The 23399-nt window shown below is 35.1% G+C and overlaps 1 protein-coding gene across 1 annotated transcript in view; it reads right to left on the bottom strand.

Moving 5' to 3' along the window:
• RNGTT (RNA guanylyltransferase and 5'-phosphatase) overlaps positions 1-23399 on the bottom strand; it is a 305912-nt gene that overhangs the window by 147305 nt on the left and 135208 nt on the right. Inside the window, exon 12 of the mRNA XM_049652908.1 lies at positions 7671-7739. Coding sequence (XP_049508865.1) covers positions 7671-7739 — 69 coding nt within the window. The remainder of the gene's footprint in view (positions 1-7670; positions 7740-23399) is intronic.

Below are 23399 nucleotides of genomic sequence, written 5' to 3' on the forward strand. Positions count from 1 at the left end.
CCTTGGGCCCTCGCCCCCTTTATCTTCTCTTTTCCAAGAATGCTAACAGCCAAGCAAAGCAACCAAGAAAGACCCTGAAGTCTTGGTCTTTAAAGAGGCCAAAGAATTCCAGAAAAAAAGAACTATAGATTCTAAAATTTGGATAACTCCCAATAGCTTGTCAGCCAGAGCCTGCCTTGGATCCTCTGTCCCCTTCTCAGTCTGCCCCTCCCCCACTCGTGCCCACTCACACCTGTGTGCGCGCGCGCTCTCGCTCTCTCTCTCTCTCTCTGAAACAAACATTAAAAAGTTTTTAATAAAAGGTGAAAGATTTACACATATGATTTCACTCGTGGAATTTAAGAAACAAAGCAGATGAACACAGGAGAAGGGAAGGAAAAACAAAATAAAAACAGAGACGGAGGCAAACCATAAGACTCTTAAATACAGAGAACAAACTGAGGGTTGCTGGAGGGGTGGTGGGTGTGGGGATGGGCTAAATGGGTGATGGGCATTAAGGAGGGTACTTGTTGGGATGAGCACTATGTTATTTTAAGTGATGAATCACTAAATTCTACTCCTGAAACCAATACTACACTATATGTAGTAGTAAATTCAACTAACTTGAATTTAAATTTTAAAAAATTTTTATTTAGATTTAAATTTACATATATTTTAACATGATAAAAAATACCATATTATATATATTACTATGACTATATACCACATTAATTTGCCATAAGTGCCCATCACTTACCCTGCCTGCACTTAATTATTAAAGCTGAGTTCATGAAAGTTTTTAGATTTCCCCAGAAGAGAAATGTAAAAATGTTGGCAAATTTTACATTAAAAATTAGTACTTAGTCTGATTAAGGTTCATAAATTCTCATTCAGAACTTGCTTTAAATAGCCCAATGAAGGTAATTTACAAATCATACAAGGGCAGAATAAAAATTTATATTACGTATTAGCGTCCACAGCTATTAGATAGAAATACTGTATCAAGCTAGATAACTATGGAAGGTTGAAAAATGGCCCCAAAGATAATTGGGAAAGTTTATCCAAGTTTTTTTAATGTTTATGCATTTATTTTTGAGAGAGAGAGAGAGAGAAAGCAGGGGAGGGACAGAGAGAGAGGGGAAACGAAGAGTCCAAAGTAGGCTCCAAGCTCCGAGTCGTCAGCGCAGAGCCCAATGCAGGGCTCGAACCCACAAACCGCGAGATCATGACCTGGGCCCAAGTCAGACACTTACCTGACTGAGCCTCCCAACCACCCTGATCCAAATGGTATCTATACCAGAAATAGAAAATGGTATTGCTTACCCCTAATAAGTAGTCCTAAAATTAGCTATGATGAATATGAATCAGGGATACTAAGTTATCCCTGACAATATATTGCCTTTAAATAGTGGAAAACCAGACCCACACTTATTTGATTGAAAAGGGAAAGATTAGCAAGCCTTAGATATTAAAAACTAGAAATAAATAGACTTTATAAACAGAGAGTAAATAAAAACTGGACTGGGACTGAATTTCTCATTGTGTGATGCAATGTCATTTAATACTCCATCTCTGGACGATTTAAAATCACATCTACCACCACTGGAAACTACAACTGTGTGTAATCAATTCTGCTTTTACCTCTTTACACAGAAAACTTGGAGCTGCTGAAAAGGAAAATTAAGGTCTTTCCTTTGGATATGCAATAGCAATCACAAAAGGCCATTTTACTTGGTAAAGACAAGGAACTTGATGACAATACATAAGCACAGTGGTTTCAATACCGAAGAATTAGGCAAAAGAAAAAATGTAAGTATTCTTTCTTTGAAAGCAATGAAAAGAAATCATAAGAGTCATGAATTATTAGAAAAATAGATCTTAAACTCTGCTTCCTTTAGCAGAATATCATGAATACAGTGCTTGATAAGGTCATTCAAGTTCACCTACTTAATAGAAACTTATGCCTTCATTTTTTGAAAGATGTAGAAAAGTCAAAAGTCTCTGTGTAGAAACCAAGTACATTCTTACCCGTGGCTTTGGTAAATCAAAAGTTTAAAAATGGAATATGTAGGACCCCACCTGTGGTGGTGGCCCAAACTACAAACACAGTATGTAAGAATAGAAAAATCAGATTGAAATTGCAAAGTAAAATCATAAAAAAATAATAAATGCTACAAAGTTGGATACAATGAAATTTTGGATATGAGCAAGAAAATAGCTCTCCTGGATACATTTATGCTAAATTGGAGCCTATTCTGGATGGCAGAGTTAATACATTTTATACTCAGAATATCCTTTTGAAGATTTAACACAAATACAATAGAAATGAAAAAAAAAAAAAAAACAGAATTGGCAGACATGTCAGTAAGTACCACATCCTTCTTATAGCCACATGACAATCTATCAATTAACAGTAAAGTCTCACTAAAGGGCACACTATACACATTGTGAAAGGTATGCATTTGTGGTAAAAATTAAGACATAATTGACAAAGTATTGTACTTTTGAGAAATAAAACTAGATTGAAAATGATCATGAGAAAATACAATTACAAATGAAACACAGACTAAAATCATTAAACTTTCATGGAAAATGAAAAGGATTAACCAAAGACTAGTACAGTATACTGCTATATTATCACGTAAACTTTTATCAAAATAAGTAGTTGTGAAATATTTTTTATAACAAAATATTGTTATAAGTCTTTTGTAGATATATACTAACCTAAGGATCTGTTAGGCTAAATTAATAAGAAACTGATAACGTCCACTGATGAACAAAATGTGATCCTTGCAAAGCCATTCCATCTACTACGTATAATTTAGCATGCAAAAGTGAGAATTCTATTGAAATGATGACAGGAAAAAAAAACAATAGAAATAAAGTCATATAATGGTGACAATGATAAACTTCACAAAAACTCTATCTATTGCAACAGTCTAAATTTCCATTTAAGAGATGTATTGTTTTTAGGAAAATAAAATAAGAGTTTATTCTCTCTCTTATTAAGAATTCTTTACCCAAAACATTTTCCCAGATGTTGGCAGGAAGAAGGAATTCTTAAGTGTTGATTTATATTGACATACATTGATCATCATATGATCATTTCAGAATTTCAGAGCTAAGTTATTAATTATAGCCTGTACATTTTACAGATGAAGAACTGGAGAACCAAAGAGATATTAAGTGGCTTATCTTAATCAGAGACCAATTCTAACCCACTGCGAAGTCTCTGAGAAGAATATTCAAGTAGCAAATCTAACATTATTGTTTCATGAAGAATAAATAGGTGTTTGCATTTGGGGCTCTGCAAGGAAACAAGTGAGACTTTAAGTTACTGAAAACTTTCATAAAAGAAAAAAAAGACACAGCATAAAATAGATTATACATATGCATGTATAACAAGAAAAATAAAATAGGTATAAATTTTTAAATAGTCTGCCTATATTTCTTTTTGGTCTGATTGCTGAGACTAGGACTTCCAGTCTCTGCCCTGTTCCTGACCACAGAGGAAAAGCTCTCAGGTTTTCCCCACTGAGGATGTTATTTGCTGTGAGCTTTTCATATGGCCTTTATTATTTTGAGGAATGTTCTCTCTGTCCCAACTTTGTTGAGGGCCTATATCGTGAATGATGTTGTATTTTGTCAAATGCTTTTTCTGAATCTGTTTAGAGGATCACATGGTTCTTATCCTTTCTTTTATTGACGTGGCATATCACATTGATTTACAACTACACCAAAACCCATAAGATAGGAATAAACCCAGCCAAAGAGGTAGAAGATCTGTACTCTGAAAACTATACAACACTTATAAAAGAAACTGAAGAAGACATACACAAAAAATGGAAAAACATTTCTATGCTCAAGGGTTGGAAGAACAAATACTGTTAAAATGCCTATACCCAAAGCAATCTACACATTTTTTAAAATGTTGTTTTTAAGAGAGAGAGAGAGCACACAAGTGGGGCAGGGGCAGAAAGGTGGGGGAGGGCAGAGGATCCAAAGCAGGCTCAGTGCTGAAAGCAGCAAGCCTGATGCGGGGCTCGAACCCATGTCCTGCGAGATCACAACCTGAGCCAAAGTCAGATGCTCAACCAGCTGAGTCACCCAGGTGCCCCAGCAAGCTACACGTTTAATTCAATCCCTATCAAAATAGCACCAACACTATTTACAGAGGTAGAACAAACGATCCAAAAATTTGTATGGAACTACAAAAGACCCCAAATAACCAAAGCATTCTTGAAAAAGAAAAGTAAAGCTAGAGGTATCACAACTCCAGACTGCAAGTCATATTACTAAACTATAGGGATTAAGACAGTATGGTACTGCCATAAAAACAGACACATAGATCAGTGGAACAAACTAGAAAACCCAGAAATGGACACACAACTATATGGTCAACTAATCTTCGACAAAGCAGGAAAGGAATATCTAATGGAAAAAAGACAGTCTCTTCAGGGGCACCTGGGTGGCTCAGTCCATTAAGCGTCTAACTCTGATTTTGGCTCAGGTCATGATCTCACACTTTGTGAGATTGAGCCCCAGTCAGGTTCCACTCTGACAGCATGGAGCCTGCTTGGGATTCTCTCTCTCTCCCTCTCTCTCTCTCTCTCTCTTTCTCAAAATAAATAAATAAAACTTAACAAAAAGTTCTTTTAAAGAATTTAAGGAAAGAAGTAGTGATAATCATAACAAATGAAAATACAAGGCAATTCCTAACTCTAGGCAAAAAAAGTTTCCTATGAAAATAAAATATTATACAACTTGACTCAGATGTGAACAATATTTATGTTACAACAGAAATACAAATACTGAATATTCATTTGACCCAAAATGTGATATAATTATAATGGGATGACAGAAGGAGAAGGGGTGATGTTGGAGGAGTGAAAGAGCTCAATCCTGTTCTTCAACAGCAGAGAGTAGGCAGATCATGTATAAAACAGAAAACCAAGGAAGAGCAGCATAAACAGATTTTGTAGAAGTAGGGAGGGAAAAGAAAAAAAACACAGCTAAAACAACAGAAAATAATCCCCTCCAAGGAGTGGTACTTTGAGTGTGGGGAAAGTAGAAGAGACAGCGCTATTTTTCAGTACAAGCCAAGATATTTTACTTTTAAAACCATGGCATGTATTATTATGTGTTACTTGAAACTTATAATATTTTTCCACAATATTACCTCCTATATTTTGAATGTACAAAAAAAAAAAAAAGGAAAAAACTGTAAGTAATAAGGAGGCATAAATCCTCAAAAAACTATTACACCCAGATCTAAATTACATATATCATGATTGAGCAGCATTTATGTCAGAATGTAAGGACAGGTCAACATGAGAAAATCACTGTAACTTACTACATTAATGTTATTAAAAGGAAAACAACATGGCAATCTCAATCAAGAGATACCGAGAAAGCATTTGTTAACTCCCAAAATCTATTTATGATTGGGGGAAAAAAAAAAAAACTTTGTATGAACAGGAACAAAAATTTCTTGGCATGATAAAAGTTATCTAACTGAAATCTACCAAAAACATACTTAAGAGAGAAAATTTAGCCACATTCCCTTTGAAGTTGAGAATAAGGTATGAATGTCTCCCCCTCCTCCACCCAATAAAGTGTATGTTTCAGCCAGTACTAGAGGTCTTGGCCAATTGGTAAAATTAGACAATTATTAGAACTAAGACTATTCAGCAAGATTCTTGAATCAACAAAATAAATCAATCAATGTGGCAGTACATCAGAAGTACCAACAAAGACACCATTTATTGTGAAAATGGAAAATAAATATATAGAAATTAGACAACAGTTAAAAACTCAAACTCAATTAGAGAACAGAAAAAGACCCGAAAACAGCTAAACCTTATTCATTGAGATGATTTAACACTGTAAAAACATCAATTTTCTCCAAACTAAATTCAAAGCAATTCCAACTGAACTCCTAATTCCAACTGAACAAAAATTTCTGGGTAACCAGAGAAACTATTTCTGAAATTTATATGTTAAACCAAATGTCCTCACATATTTAAGAAAATCCTGGTAAAGAGAGACTTGCCTTACCAGATATCAATTACAAAGTCATTGTAATGACAAGTGTGGTTACTAGGATGGAAACAGACTAATACATTGGCTGACTTTCCTAGACATCCCAGAGACTGACTTCCGTGTCAGATCATTTCTCTTACATTTATCAAAATCTCACATACACGTGAGTATGAACCAATTAGTTTAACACAGTAAAATTTATTGTAATTACTATTATCTTTAGACTTTATTTCAATCTAGGGAGTTTAAGCCTGGAAAATACTAGAACTCAAAGATCTAGTAACTTCCATCTTCCTAAGAAGCATTTTCTACAATTTCTATCCCCAGCCTCTAACTCTCCTTCATCACCTCTTCCCTCAACCACAGAAGAGTTTCCCTCCACCTGTTTGGCAAAGGGGACTGGAAGGAAGACAGAAGACAATCACATATCTACATTATATTTAGGCCTACATATTAAAGTTCTAGTATTTATGTAACTTATATATAATATAGTGTTTAATACACAGTTTTCAAAAATATTAGTTTCTTTCCCTTTTCCACAGGCATCCAGGTTGAGGTCTCTCAATACAACTTCTCAGCTACACCCGTGCCCTAATTTCTAAGGATAGTGTTACTGACGGACCAATGGAGCTTATGAGACAAACTGCAGCACGTGATGAGGTATAGCACATGAAATACAACTCTACCAAACATGAACGTGAGTTAGAGTCACATGGAGAGCTTATTAAAGCACAAATTGCTAGGCTCCATCCCAGGGTTTCTGATCAGTAGGTCCAAGGTGAGCTGCTTTTATAACAACTTTCTGGGTCAGGCTAATATTCCTTGTCCACGGGCTACATTTTGAGAAAGAGTGCCCTAGAGAGAGCACAAGTTGTCATAGGAGGGTAATTTTGCTCTCTGGGGGAAAGTAGGCAGTGATTGCATATATTTTTGGTTGTCACAAACTGAAGAGATGGATTAGGGGAAGAAGTAATCCTGGCACTAGTAAATACAGACCAAGGATCCTGCTAAACACCCTACAACACACAGGACAGTCCTCCACAGAAAAGAATTATCTGGCAAAAAAAGGTCACTGGTGCTAAAGTTGAGAAACCATACTATAGAGTAAAATGTAGCTTATTCCAAAATATGACTTGATCATTCAGTCAAAGTTCTTCAGTGAGTTTCAGAAATTTGACATATAATATTCAAAGAATTGTATTTTAAGTATTAAAAATTTGAATTTTACTCATCCATCCATGACAAATTTAGAAATATTAATATTTAAAGGTAGATTGGGCTACAGAAAGAAATAAGCGTTTATGTAATATTACTGGTAGATTTCTAGTACAGAAATAATTAACATTCATTTTGCAAGAACTAACTTCCTTGAAAAATAAGGATCAATAATATTTACTTCTTAAGCTGAGTGAAGAGCTAACAATTGTTCATTTGACCATTACATATATTTAGTAGAAATATTTTATAATAACTTGTTTTAAGGAAAAGCAGTTATCAATCCTAAGTAAATATACCTCAGGAAAATGTACTTTATATATACAAGCAGGTATAGACACATATTTACATACATAATACATACTACAAGTGCTCCACGCACATGCACACGCACAAACACACACACATTGCTATACACACACAAATGAACTTACTCCAATAGGCTGAAAGATAAGTCCATCCATTTCATGGCTGACTTCTTTGGCAAAATTTCCTTCAAGTAGCTATAAAATAAATACACATATTTTTAAAAATAATCACTTAAAGAGTATTTTAATTTTTTATAAGCTTTATAAAAACAATATATAAGCTTTAAGAACTGAAATACAAGGAAAGGGCTCAGTCGATTAAACATCTGACTCTTGATTTTGGCTCAGGTCATGATCTCACAGTCATGAGATTGAGTCCCACATTGGATTCCATGCTGAGTGTGGAGCCTGCTTGGGATTCTCTCTCTCCTCTCTCTCTTACCCTCCCTAGCTCATTCCCTCCCCCAACCTCTCTAAATAAACAAACAAACAAACAAACTTAAAAAAAAAAAAAGGAACTGAAATACAAAAAGGGGGAGATAGGTGATCCAGAGAGATCTAAGTTAGTTAACATTTGCAAGATATTCTTAATGTACGAAGATTTTTTCATGTCAGGCTAAATATCTTAAATAGTCAAAATAACAGAGAAAATATTTTTAAAAATATATATTTGAGCCAGCACAAAAGGAAGGAAGACAGAAGCCAAAAGCAAAGTGAAATCAAAAATTGAGAAGTAATAAATACAGGGAATAAAGTATAAAACACACACAAAAGAAGGAAACAGCAGAGAAGCTTGTGAGGCGATAGATAGAGGCTGGGTGGGGCAGGAGACACATCCCCTGAGAAATCTGTAACCATTAGTGAGCTCAGACATGGGATTGCAGTCCAAAAATATAGTATTTGTGTCTTCCTCACATGCATAAGCAGAGGATTTTTAATTTTTTTTGTCCTTTTTGTTGTCTTTTTTAATATATTTTTTCAAGCAGAGAAATGCATTACAAGGGATACACAGTATAAAATACAAATGACAGTTTTTTCAGTGTCCTTATCTACTAAAGAGTAGGTGTAGGCCCAAAGCTATCCAATAATTTCTGAGCATGTAGTTTTAAATGCTTCTGTTTACCTTTTAAATGCTTTTTATTATTATTTATTATTAAATGCTTCTGTTTTCTGTTTAAATGCTTCTTTTTACTTTTTAAATGTTTTTTATTACATTGAAGAAAAGAAGATGTGACTGATGGAAGCCCAAAACATTGATTTCTGTATTTCAGAGAACAGATGCACTTTCACAGAGCCATAGTCTGACGAACTTAGAGTGCAGTCAGGATAGGTCTGGAATTCAAATACACTGTATCCAAAATTTTAGATATGCTGTGGGTGATACATCTCTTTAACCACAATCATACCCTCTGGAAACCACTACATCTACAGGGAAATTTGTATTCCAAAAGCAACAACCAAAATTTCAAGCTTATTTCACATGCAACAAAATCTGAGTCTCTTCCCCAAGTGTGGCTTCATCTTCTCTGCCATTTCATTCTTCAGAATCTGTAACTTCTCTAAACTGAGGGCAGTTCAGCCAAGAAAAATAAGAGTAATCCTAGTATCTAACTAGTTTAAGACCAATTTGGCTTCCAACATCTAAATTCATTTAAAACTATAATGCTCCTTAGTCAAATTCATAGGGACAGAAATTAGGGAGCTGGGGGGGGGAGGATAAGGAGTTAGCGTTTAACAGGTACAAAGTTCCATGCAGAAAGATGAAAAAAATCTGAAGATGGATAATGGTGATGGCTGTACAACAATGTGAATGTCCTTAGTGCTGCTGAACCATTGTTTAATGACAGTTAAAAAGGTAAATTTTATGTATATCTTAAGACAATTTTTCTTTAAAAAAAACTGTAATGCTCTTGAAATTTTCTTTATTTATTTTGTTTCTTCTCTTCCTCTTATCACAACACAGAATTCTTAAGTGGGGAGCTGGCAAATTGGGAATCTTAGAGCCATATTATCAAGGGTCTGGCCAAATGGGCAGAAATTTCAGGATAGTTCTGGCATTCATACATTTGTCTCCAATGCACTCATAGGTTTAAATGACCTAGCCAACTGAGGAAGAAATTTGCCAAAGTAAAAATTCCATGTGGATTAAAAATACCTATTTCTTATAAATTCCTTTTAAGAGAAAAAAAAATAAACTCTAAGCATCAAAGAGTCAAAATAGCTTACATTCTTGCTGGGAATTTGGAAAGCAATGTTAAAGCCTTTATTTCATGTATGTGATATATTTACCCTAGAGGAAAAATTTTTTGGAACTTGTACTAATATTGAGAAGTATATATATTAATACCTTCATGTTCTACTTCATCTTTTTTTAAAAATCCATGAGCTATGATGGATAAAATTTCAAGCAAGGGAGAAAAGTATAACCTTAATATTTCCTGCACCCAATTATGTAAGAAAAGGTAACCTCCTACATTCATAGACATTCATAGCCCAAATTCTGCCGAGGAATAACACAATGAAAACCAAATGCCACAATCACGTTTTTAAAAAAAAGAAAAAAAATTCTTGGCTTTTTTTTTTTAAATTTTAAGTTAAGGAGGGTCTCAAACTCATGACCATGATATCAAGAGTCCATGCTCTACCAACTAAGCCAGCCAGGTACCTCTAAAAAACATTTTTTTAAGTTTTATTTGAGAGAGAAAGAATGAGCAGGGGAGGGGCAGAGAGAGAGGAAGAGAGAAAGAATCCCAGGCAGGATCTGCACTGTCAGTGAGAGCCTGACACGGGGCTTGAACTCACGAACCATGAGATCACGACCTGAACCAAAACCAAGAGTCAGACACTCAACCAACTGAGCCACTCAGGAATGTGGGGTCTTTGGAGCATCAAAGATACCTATATAGCAACACAACCCACCTGAAATAGAGAACAGATAGATTCAACCACTAACCACCCCCCTTCAAATGAGACCTAGTAACAAACTGAAAAAAGAGATATACCCATTACTAAGCACAAATACATTTACCTCAGTCTCTACTGTTCAAACAGGAAAAAAAAAAAAAAAAAATATATATATATATATATATATATATATATATGTATCTCAACCAATATATATATATATATATCAACCAATGAATATATTGGTTGATATATATATATCAACCAATAAAAAATATATCACACATACACAAAGCAAGAAAAAAAAATGATCTACATTCAGTAGACAAGACAGCCAACAGAATAAGACTCAGAGATGTCTCATGTTTTAGAATTATCAAAGACTTTAAAGTAACCTTAATAGCCGAAATGTCCATTGACAGATGAATGGATAAAGAAGATGTGTGTGTGTGTGTGTGTGTGTGTGTGTATGTATGTATATGTATGTATACATATATATATGTATGTATATGTATACACACACACACACAATGGAGTATTTATTACTCAGCAATCAAAAAGAATGAAATCTTTCCATTTACAACTACATGGATGAAATTAGTCAGAGAAAGACAAATATCATATGACTTCACTCATATGATGACTTTAAGATACAAAACAGATGAATTAAGGGAAGGGAAGTAAAAATAATATAAAAACAAGGAGGGGGACAAAACATAACAGACTCTTAAATATGGAGAACAAACAAAGGGTTGATGGAGGGGTTGTGGGAGGGGGGATGGACTAAATGGGTAAGGGGCATTAAAAGCAATATACTTCTGAAATCATTGTTGCACTATATGCTAACTAACTTGGATGTAAATTTTAAAAATAAATACATAATTAAAAAATAAAATTAATAAACAAAATAACCTTAATATTTTTTTAATTTGTATTTATTTTTGAGACACACACACACACAGAGTGTGAGTGGGGGAGGGGCAGAGAGAGAGGGAGACACAGAGTCCGAAGCAGGCTCCAGGCTCCAACCTGTCAGCACAGAGCCCGACACGGGACTCAAACCCACAAGCCGTGAGATCATGACCTGAGTGAACTCAGACCCTTAACTGGCTGAGCCACCCAGGTGCCCCAAACCTTAGTATTTTAAAGGAAAAGGTGGAAAATATGTATGGACAAATGTGGAATTACAACACAAAGAGATGAAAACTACAAAAATGAGACAAATGGAAATGAAAGATATAAAAAACAGTATCAGAGAAAAAAAGAATGCTAATCAATGGGATTATCGACAGACTGAGCACAACAAAGGAAAGAATCACTAAAGAAGAAACAATCTTGAATAAGAAAAGTGTAGCACTTCTTCCAACTGAAATACAAAAAAGGTGGCAGGGGTGGGGGGAACAACTGAGAATCAAAGACCTGAGAGATTAAAAAGACAGAACATCTGTACAACTGGAAAGTGATTTTAAAAAAGAAAAGTGGTAAGGAAACACAAAACAACTAGGAGGAAAAAATGCCTCAGATTATGGCAAAATTAAACACACATATGAGCATGCACACATAACACACACCCCAGTGGAAGCCTAGAGAACAAGAAGGATGTAAGAAAAAAGTATGTACAAACTCCAGCAAGAAGGAAAAAAACCTTACATGCAAAGGTACAAAAATAGGAATGACAGTAGACTCTTTGTCATGAATTATATAAACCAGAAGATAATAGAACACCAGTTTAAAAGTACTAACAGAAAAACTGTAAACCCAAAACTCTTTAGCAAATGAAAATCTTTAAAAAATGAAAGCACAATAAAAAAATTTTTCAGACAGACAAAATTTGGTAAGATGAATTTCCACCAGGCCAAAACACAAAAGATTTTAAAAGAAAGTTTTCTGGCAGAAGAAATAAGATATAAACAACAACAATAAAACCTGTATATAAACAAAAAATAGGAAGAGTTGTCAGAAATGGCTGACAACTAGATATAACAGACACCCAGGACTCTAAGATGGCATTTTCCATACCAATGAAGAAGCTCATGGACCTCAAACGAGGAGAACAGTCAAGCTGGATACTGATGTGGGGTTTCACCATAAGGGCATTGCCAGAGCATTGCAGAGAGGTTATTACCAGTATTACAACAAGTAGGTCAATGTGAAGAAAGGAAGCATCACTGGCATTTCTATGTGCTGGCAGCTTATGTGCTTTTCAACTACGTCATTACACGGAACACACACATGAGCTGCTATGCAAGCACCACCGAAGAGGGCCCGGTATGGAGGCACATTCACATTCCTGACTATGACCTTTGCCTGGCACCTTTGAATCCTTTAATTAGGATGAATCACATCCTAATTAAGAATTAACACCAAATAAAAGATGACTGGTGAAAAAAAAAAAAAAAGGAAAAAAAGAAAAAGAAATGTTTGAAAACTAGAATAAATATAAAATATTTGTTCTTCACTTCATTAAAAGATAACTAAAGCAAAAATATTAAAATATTGTGTGGTTTATAACATATTTAGAAGCAAAATATATGATAGGAAATAAAATGATATTGTTGTATGGGTCTTACCCTAACTATAAAGTGATATAATATTATTTAAAGGTCAACAGTGAACGATTAAAGGGATATACTATAAACCTTAGAACAACTCCTAAAATATAAAACCAAGATTTATACCTAATAAGCCTAAAGTGGTGCTATAATGAAATCAAAACATCAAGTAATCCAAATGATAGCAAGAGGGAAAAAAGGAAATGAGAACACATGGGCAAACTGAAACCAAGTAGTAAGGGGGTGGATCCAAAACAAGCCACAGTATTAGTTAATTTTAAATGGTACAAGCACCCCATGGTAATGGTAATAATTAAACTTAAATGGTACAAGCACCCTATTTGACAGAGACTGTCAGACTGGAAAAAAATAATCAAGAACCAACTATATGCTGTCCAGAATAAACCCATTTTGTATATAAAGATTCAATTAAATTAAAAGCAAGACAGATTAAATTTACACGATGTTATAGCTCAATTATACCTCAATAAAGCTGTTTGGATGGAGAGACAGAAAGATAAATGCATAAGGACAGAAAAGATATTAAATCCTAACACTAATGAAAAAAAAAGTGGCTAGCCTATATTAATATTGGACAAAGACTTAAGAACAAGAAATATCACTAGAGATAAAAAGGACCTATAACAATCTTAAATGTATATGTACCTCAAAAAAAAAAAACCACCTCAAAATGCATTTTTTTTAACTGACAGAGCAGTTAATAAAAATATGGCAAAAATCTCAATTATAAATGGAGAATTTAATACTCTTCTCTGCGTAAATGATTCAACAAGCAGAAAAAAGTAGAGGTGAAGATGTTTTGAAAAGACTTATGTCATGGCACCTGGGTGGCTCAGTCGGTTAAGCATCCAACTTCAGCCCAGGTCATGAGCTCGTGGTTTGTGGGTTCGAGCCCTACATCGGGCTCTGTGCTGACAGGTCGGAGCCTGGAGCCTGCTTCGGATTCTGTGTCTCCCTCTCTCTCTCTCTCTCTCTCTCTCTCTCTTCCTCCCCCACTCATGCTCTGTGTTTCTCTCTCAAAAATAAATAAGCTTAAAAAAAATTTTTTTTAAATTAAAAAAAAAAGACTTAGAGTAAGCAATTAGTGAGGTTCTGACAGGATTCCTGGAGGCCAGCAATAAGGAAATCAAGGCCAGCTATCTGGAAAGTCAGAAGCCTATCCTGGAAGCACTCCAAAACAAAGCCACAGGAAGCCTTAGCACACCAGCCAGCCTCAAGATGGCTGACAAAGGCCAAAAATCCCCGACCAAATAAGGAAGAAACAGCACGAAATCCCCACCCCAAGTAATAAGTATTCTACCCTCTAGTTAACAAATGTCAAAAAGAAAAAGAAACCCAACTGTCAGGGCATACAGCTTCTGCATGCACCCGCTCTTGCTCTCAAGGTCGTTCTTTCACGAGCTCTCACTCCCACTCCCTCACGCTTGCTCTCTTGCTCTCTCTCAATCAAGCTCATGGATTCTCATCTCTACTTTTCACTTAATAAACTTTCTTGCTTGTGTTACTCATGCCCTGTGCTGCTTGTCTGTCCTTGAATTCATTTTGTTAGAAGACCAAGAACCTTCTGTGACTCTTTTGTGATTGGCTGGGTCAAGGTCCCAGGGTCTGAGGTCTCTCCAAGTCACCCAGCAACACTTAATAGAAGAACATCAGACAGAAAATCAGTAAGAATACAGAACACTACAGCCACACTGAAACAACCTGACACCACTGACATTTATAGAACACTCTACCCAAAAACAGGAAAAAACACTTTTTTCCAAGTACATACAGCACATTTATAAATCAAAGTCATACAAAGTATGTGCTCTAATCACAATGAATTAAACAAGATATAAGAAAAAGATATCTGGGAAAACCTCCCATATTTTTGGAATCTTAATAACACGCTTCTAAATAACCAATAAATAAAAGAAATCAAAAGGAAAACTTAAGTATTTCAAACTGAATGAAGATGAAAATATAGTAATTGAGATTTGAGGGATGTGACTAAAGTGTGCTTAAGGGAATTTATTGCACTAGATGACTAATTAGAAAAGAAGTCACAAATCAATATCAACTTCTACCTTAAGAAACTAAGAACTCCATAGAGAATTCAGGAAGTTCTGAAAAAAGAAAAGAGCCACCTAGACTGAGATCTTAAGTCCAGTGAAGGGAACCATGCACCCCTAAGGTGAAGAGGGTACAGTCTCAGCTCACTGGATGACAGAGAAGTTGATGAAATGTCTTGATGAAGTGCCTCACAAGCTTTTAGAGATGGAAGTTGTGGTTAGAAAGCAGTATGTCTGCGTTTAAAAGTTCAACATAGGAACAGTAGCCAGAGAGAAGCTGCCAAAGTGAAAGTGACTAAATCAGAAGAAAGTCACTAAGATGAAAATTGCAAAGAAATGGAAAACCCAGGGTAATAAATAGATCAAACCAAACATTACGGAAGATGTATTCAACAAGGGCGATGGGCAGTCTGAGAGAATTTATGTCAGATGAAATCTCCAAGGAAGGAATTGTTAACCAAGGAGCCAAAAAGACTTTCCATATACACAGTTAAAATAGTCAGGTTTTATTTTAATAACTTAAATAAGCAGATAATTTAAAAGCTCACTTTGGTATTCTCTTGTCTCCAGTATTACATTCCAAGATAGAATGTTCTATACTTTTAAGCTACTTTGGTTTTTCCCTCTTCTATATTTTAAGTAAAACTTATTTATGAGTTGCCCTGCTATTCTTATATTAGAAGTGCTAACCTAAGTTTTTCTTAGATAATTTGTTGGAGGATAACAACTCAATTAAAATAAAATTTCAGTCAGTGTCCATTAGACAGGTATTTCCTGATTGCCTACTAATGCTAGAAACCTAGCTAGCTTTAAGGATACTGGGGACTCAATGATAATATAAGCCTAGGCCAAAATGCCTAAACAATACCTTAATTTTAATTTATTAGTAAAAACATTAAATACAATGACGTAATTAACCACTTCCTGTCAATCCTTATGCAGAAACACAGTTCAATTTAAATTACCCAAGTTGTTTCTAAAACACTTCTAAGAAATTTCTTAAAAAGCTATCTTACTTTTAAAATGTAAAAAAATTTTTTAAATAAAATATAAAAGTTTAACTGCAAAACCCTGAAGAAGCTTTAAAGTGAAATGTGTGGTTAATTATCCTAAACTAGGATACATTGTTTTACAGGATTACAATCTTATTTTCCACCAGATCAAATTAGAAGACAATTAGATAACAGGTAAAATAGCAGACATAATATACTGAATAATTATTAATGAAGCATTATAGTGTGTCATAAAGTCTTACTTATAAATTTTTAACTTGCTTACCTATTAACATAATCTTATCACTTGAATACCATCTGAAACATCCTAGAGAAGGCATATAACTTTCTATTGACCAGAGATTGGTGGAAATGACAAAGGTTATACCAGGTGATTGACTCTGAATTGATATTTTATGTGTCTATGAATCAGAAAGTAATTGGAAACCAAATCATTATAAATGCATAAGCAGAGTAAGATAATGCAAAAGGGCTTGAAATTAGAAACATTAGAAACCAAACAGAAACTGCAAAGTTACAAAGCATAGAAAGGAACCTTTTACAAATAAGTAAAATGATAGCTTAAGACTACAATGAAGAAGAAAATGAATCTGCAATGTAATTGGGAATGCAAATTGGCAATATCAATTCATTACAATAAAGAAAAATACACCAAGGGAATACTTAAACAAGAAAAGAATAAACTATCTCCATTTTTCTCTTCTGGACTGTTCTACTCACATCAGACATTATCTGAGCAAATATCGCCACACAGCCTCAAGTGACTGCCTGAGAATACTAAATACAGTTGCTTATATCTGCTGATTATTTAAATATGCTTTCATAACTCCCCTAAAATTCAAGGCTTTATTTTACCAATCCCCCCAAAATGGAAATTTCCACCCACCTAGATATTATTCTTCATTCTTTTTCATTTCTAAAGTCTAATTTCTGGTTTAGGCTAAGACTATTCAATGCTTCAATACCCTAAATAATTGTTCTAATCAGTACAAAATCATTTTACAAAACTCATCCTTCCTGCTCACCAAAAAGCCACTATCATTACCTCATTTTAAAAACAATGATTTGGGATGCCTGGGTGGCTCAGTCAGTTGAGCGTCCAATTTCAGTTCAGGCCATGATCTCATGGTCCATGAGTTCGAGCCCCATGTTGGGCTCTGTACTGACAGCTCAGAGCCTAGAGTCTGCTTCAGAGTCTGTCTCCTTCTCTCTGCTCCTCCCCCACTCACATGGAGAGAGAGAGAGAGAGAGAGAGAGAGAGAGAGAGGCACAAAGACAAATAAGCATTAAAAAAATTTTTTTTTAAAACAATGATTTGTGGGGTGCCTGAGTGGCTTAGTTGGTTAAGCATCCAAATCTTCATTTCGGTTCAGGTCATGATCTCACAGTTCATGAGATGGAACCCCACAATCTTGGAACATTCATCCTCTCTCTCCCTCTCTCTCTCAAAATAAATAAATAAACATTTAAAAACAATGATTTGATTTCCATTATTAACCAATGATGATTCAACAACTGTATCATTCAAGGTAGCTAATCAAAATATAAATAGCTTCTGGAATACTATTACTGGCTCTTTCATTAACTCATATTACTACAATTAAAATTAAGCATAACAGATCTGATGAGCCCCACGTGACAAGTTAGAAAATCTTAAGAAAAAATTTCTCTGGGAAATAGGGGTTCTTTATTATTTTTGGTAGCGGTCAGTCTTACTTTCACCAAAATTCCCTCATAATTCTACAAAATAAAAGTCAACTCACCCTCAGGGAACAATCAAAGTTCTTTGTGCCAGACTTCTTTTTAATCTCAAAATTGAGGCATCATTCATTTACTCAACAAATATTCATTTAGTGCCAATAACTGACAGCCATTCTATCAAATGTTTGAGATTTAAAAGAGATCAGTTTTTATCCTGAAGGAACTAGCATCAGGGTCTAGCATGGAGGTCTCAAATTCAAATATTTCTAAGTGCCAGGCCATGAATCTCAACAGGACTGGGCATAAGATACCAAGGACTAGTAAGAACTATGATGAACTGGACAGCACACCCTCATCTATAAGCAAATTCAATGTTTTTTTGGTTTTTTTAAGTTTTATAGGAGATTAAACTTTCTGGATCATACCAGCTTATTACTTGTGGTTAATATGGATCTATAAAGACATAAAATAATAATTTTATAGTAAGTGCCTTTAGTAGAGTTGGTTAAAGACTTCTGAGAAAATAGAAAATTATAATTTCATCTCTCATTCAATTATATTCAAATGTTTACTGAGTACTAATTATGTATCCATGAAAACGAAAAAAAAAAGATGAGAAGAATGAGGTAAAACATCTAAACACTTTGTGATGTGCCAGGCACTTTTCTAAGCACTTTATATATAATAACTCATTTTAGCATCATAACAATTTTATAAAGTAGGGACCATTATTATCCCCATTTTAAAAGTGAGGCTTAGAACTTGCCCAAAGTCACACAGCAAGGAACTGAGAATCCAAAATCATTCTGGCTCCAGAGTCCATGTTCCTAACTGCTTTTCTATACTAGTGTGTCACATTTCTAGAAATTTTCTCCTAATCTCTTGTCTAGCTTATATGCTCCTTTAACATTCTCTCACAGCATCCTGTGCTTCCTTCCATCACAGGATTTTCCTCTTTAATTGTCTGGCTACCAAATTGCGCTGTAGGTTTTTCAAGGTCAATAAAATCACACACATATCATTGAATCTTCAGCACCTATTACAGTAAACTGGCACAGAGTAAGCTCTCACTCTCACAAATGTGTACTAAGTAAATATAAAATGAATAGCACAGTTTTGGGAACAATAAAAATAAGCCAAAAGATATAGTTAGATAGAAAACACATGGAATGTATTATTCCAAGAAACTGTGTAAGATGAAAACATAAAAAATTGTAAGAGAGGTTTAAAAGCTGGTAATATACGTACAGATTATTAAATGGTAAGATATTTTTAAAGATGAAATCATCTCTCATAGCTAATAATTTTCTTCCAAACCATCCCTTTATTACCTTCATTATATTCAGCATAACACTAATACGGTCCTAACTGGTCTTCTTGCTTGTAGATTAATTTCCTCTCTCCAAACTATTTCTACTCACCTCCACTATTTAAAACAATGTTATAAGTCACAGTCACAACTAAAAATCTTTAAGTCTTCCTCACTGCCTGTATAGTCCAAGCTTCGTTAGCATAGTTTTTAAAGTACTTTTTTTCTGGGACACCCTTCCTAAATGTTTTCCAGGATGTTTATATAGACTGCAGCTGGTAAAAAAGTATAGACGAGTATCTCCTTTGTGGGTAAAAAAGCATGACCTACTAGTTTGGAAAAGTATTAAGCACTTTTGGCAAGAAAAAAACAGAACTGATAACCATAAACATGTATGTGATACATAAAAATAAAATTAAATTACATAAGTGGCTGGTCTGAATACTGCCAGAAAGGGGACAAAAATTAGAGAAAGAAACAAAGAAAGAAGTTAAATATTTGTAGTATGAGCATAAAGGTGAAATCATCATAAATTTTAAGACTTTCAACAAAGAGCTCTCTGGTAAACTGCAAAACAATACTATATCTCACTAAAAAATACATCCTTTGTTTGAATACGTGTGTCCTGAAGCACTAACTTTACCAAAAGAGAGGTCTGGGCTTTGCCCTCCACTACTGAGAGATGATCTCTAGGACCCTGAATGTCCTGCCTGACAAGCACATCTTTGTCTGCCTGAGGTGTCTGGTTACCAGAGACTCTAACGATGTGATTTACAATGGAAACTCTGGAACATGCCATATTAGTTCCGCCCTGCAGAGAAATGGAGACTAAATCTATTAGCCCAAATCTTCAGGGGCTGAAGACTAAAGGTCAGCCATGCAAGCAATACGTGACTGAACTACAATATAAACTTTGGACGCCAAAAGCTCAGGCAAGCCTCCCTGGTTGGCAATACTCTTTGGGTATTGTCATGCAGCTTACTGAGAAGAAATGTTGTCCTTAACTCCCTAGGAAGAGGACCACCAGAAACCTCACATTTGGGTCCCAGATTTTGCGCCATGTGGTTCTTCTTTTGTTATTATAAAATTGTAATCGTAATTACAGTACCTTCCTGAGTCTCTGAGTCATTCTAGTGATTATCAAACATGAGGGAATCCCCAGGAGTCCCAGAATTTGTAGCCAGCAGGTCTGAGGCAGAGGTGGGCCTGGCAGCCAAAACTTAAAGCTAGTGTTGCAAGAGAGGGCAGTGTTGGGACTACGCAGTTGGCCTGAGCTCATTGCAATAAGTTTTTGTCAGTGAATTTTTCTAGTTAATACAATTTAAACTGTCCTCAAAGTCATAATGGTCAGCAGGAAAACATATGATTTCCCTTGTTGGGCATTACTGCCAAGAGGCTGCTCAAGAAGTTGCAGAATTATAGAATGAGGCTATAGTTCCCCTGTCAGTTAATGGGTAAAGTGACCCAATTAGCCACCACAGATGAGATCTTCAAGAGACACTGACTATCTCTGGATGAAGATAAGCCATACGGGGATACCAAATGGCATTTACCTGTGAACTAAACATGTTCTATAGCCTAATAAAATATGGAAAAATGGTAGTGAGACCTTAAGAAATATACTTTGCTTTCCATAATATAGAAAGTATATAACATTTCCCTTACTTTTTGTATTAACTTTAAACTAGCATAGAAATAGAGATCATATAAAAATAGGACCTAAGATTTATATCTAGACTGCTGTATAAAACACTTCATGAACAAAATAGCAAAATATATTATACCTCTGTTATAGTCTACCCCCCCCCCCCCCGGTACTTAAAGTTAGGCATTTATCAACAATTCAATGCACCAAAGCAATTACATGGTTCACTGGAATTTTACATAACACCTTTAAAGAATATCTGTGGGGCGCCTGGGTGGCTCTGTCGGTTCAGCGTCCGACTTCAGCTCAGGTCATGATCTCACAGTCCGTGAGTTCGAGCCCTGCGTTGGGCTTTGTACTGACAGCTCAGAGCCCGGAGCCTGCTTCACATTCTGTCTCCCTCTCTCTCTACCCCTCCCCCATTCATGCTCTGTCTCTCTCTGTCTCAAAAATAAATGAACATTAAAAAAAATTTGTTTAAAAAAGAATATTTGCTCTCATTAACTGTATTATCATTAGCCTCCTATGTCCAACTTAAAATTCTTACCAGTTCTCTTTCATGCATCTATTTACAGATTCTTTCCCAGAAACATACTTCAGCCTGGTGAGAAGTTTCCTTCTCATGAGGTGTACACGTGTGTAAACAGTATATAGGTGGACAAATATGTGCACTCACAGTCCCTAGGCTAAGACCAAAAATTCTAAGGACATGCAAAAAGAAAGGCAAAAGATAAAAATAGGGAAAGAAATGAAAATCCTTGTGAATGAGGAAAAAGAATGGAGAGAACTAGTGGAAGAAACCCATGGCTTATGATGGGGTATTTGACACAAAATAATGGGTTTCAGAGAGAAGACTTAGCAAAGTATATTTCAGGTACTGGAAAAGCAATGTGCTTAAACCAGTAACAACCCCACTATGGATTTACTACTCTTTTGTTCTTGGGTATATAAATCTATGAGTCAGTCAAGATTCTACTTGAAAATAGCATTCAAAAAAATTCTTAGGGATCCTCCTAGAATCAATAATAAAATCTAATCATATATTGATAAAACACTGATCTACAACACACCAACGTTTTTATAAAAGGTAACCCAGATATGTGAGTACTTAAATCTCATCTTTTCCTGGATGTGATCATAGTCTGAAGACCAGGGTAGAGGAATGATGGAAAGGGGGAGTGCTGCAGGCTGAGGAAAACCACCTCTCTCATCATTTCCAAACAGGAATATGGATTCCTTGTACTGAGCATAAACAACTCTGGTCTCATGTGCATAAAAGAAATCCTAAACTTACTTAAAGCTTTCACTTAAATGCTTTTCTTCTCAGACAGCAAAAAGTAACATACATGGTATCATGAACCTCCTCATACTAGGCATCTGAATTATAGTTACTGTACCTCATCAATATCAGACAGAACTGAAAGCTACATTCTTGGGTCTTTCAAAGTTTGGTTTCTCTGATCATCTCATCTAAAATAAAATGTAGTCAGGGGCACCTGGGTAGCTCAGTTGCTTAAGTGCCCGACTTTTGATCTCAGCTCAGGTCATGAGCTCATGGTTCCTCGGATCAAGCCCCGAGTCGGGCTCTGCACTGACAGCTCGGGGCCTGCTTGGGATATTCCCTCTCTCTCTCTCTCTCTCTCTCTCTCTCTCTCTGCCCTGCTCATGCTTACATGCGCTCTCTCTCTCTCTCTCTCAAAAATAAATAATAAATGAAATGAAATGAAATGAAATGAAATGAAATGAAATGAAATAAAATAAAATAAAATAAAATAAAATAAAATCAGTAATCATATTTTCCCCCTCCAGTTGTTTAAAAGAAAAAAAAAAAAATACTCTCATGCCTATTTCTTTCAGATTCTATGCCAAACTCTGATTATAAAATATAACCTGTCCCTATGCCTCCTTCATTACACTCCCCCACCTCACTCACCCATTGGTTTCAAAATATTCTATCTATACAGAGGTAGGATGATTCAACATTTAACAGTTTAAGTTCCTCTATCCAAATGTAGTCTCTGTGAGGTTAAGTATTATGTCTAATTGTTCCTGAATATTTTAAGCATCTAAAAAAACATAATCAAATACACTATCATAAAAAAGTCAATACATTAAGAACATAAGCTTGAGGCACCAGGTTGATCAGAAGCATAATTTAGCTTTATTTTATCCATGTGGAACCAAATTTAGTCTAATGCACATTTACTGATAAAACAGGGTTATGGAATCAGCAACCAATTCATTACAGGTATGACAACACAGTTTAAAACATTTCATCACTGCGCTGCAAAAACGTTAATCAAGAGGAGAAAAGAATTTTAGTATAACACATACTGAGAATAATTTTAATGAAATTAAGTTGGGTCCCTTCTAAAACCAGTGATAATCATAATTGTGCAAAATTTAATCAGTATTTCTTTTCTAAGGAGAACATTATTTAGATCTCCAAAACCATTTATGTGACCAAACATTTCTCTTTCTCAGGTTCATAGTAAATAGAAGAAAAGTAGACTTCTGTTAATTTGTTTATTGCTGGGTAAAATTACATCCACAATAAAGAGTTCAATAAAGATAATTATGCTATTCATTTAATGTCTTCAACCTATTTTCTTTTGGTTTGTAATTCAACAAATGTGTAAGATTACTTCATTCAGAAAGA

Source organism: Panthera uncia (assembly GCF_023721935.1).
Source record: "Panthera uncia isolate 11264 chromosome B2 unlocalized genomic scaffold, Puncia_PCG_1.0 HiC_scaffold_24, whole genome shotgun sequence".
NCBI lineage: Eukaryota > Metazoa > Chordata > Mammalia > Carnivora > Felidae > Panthera > Panthera uncia.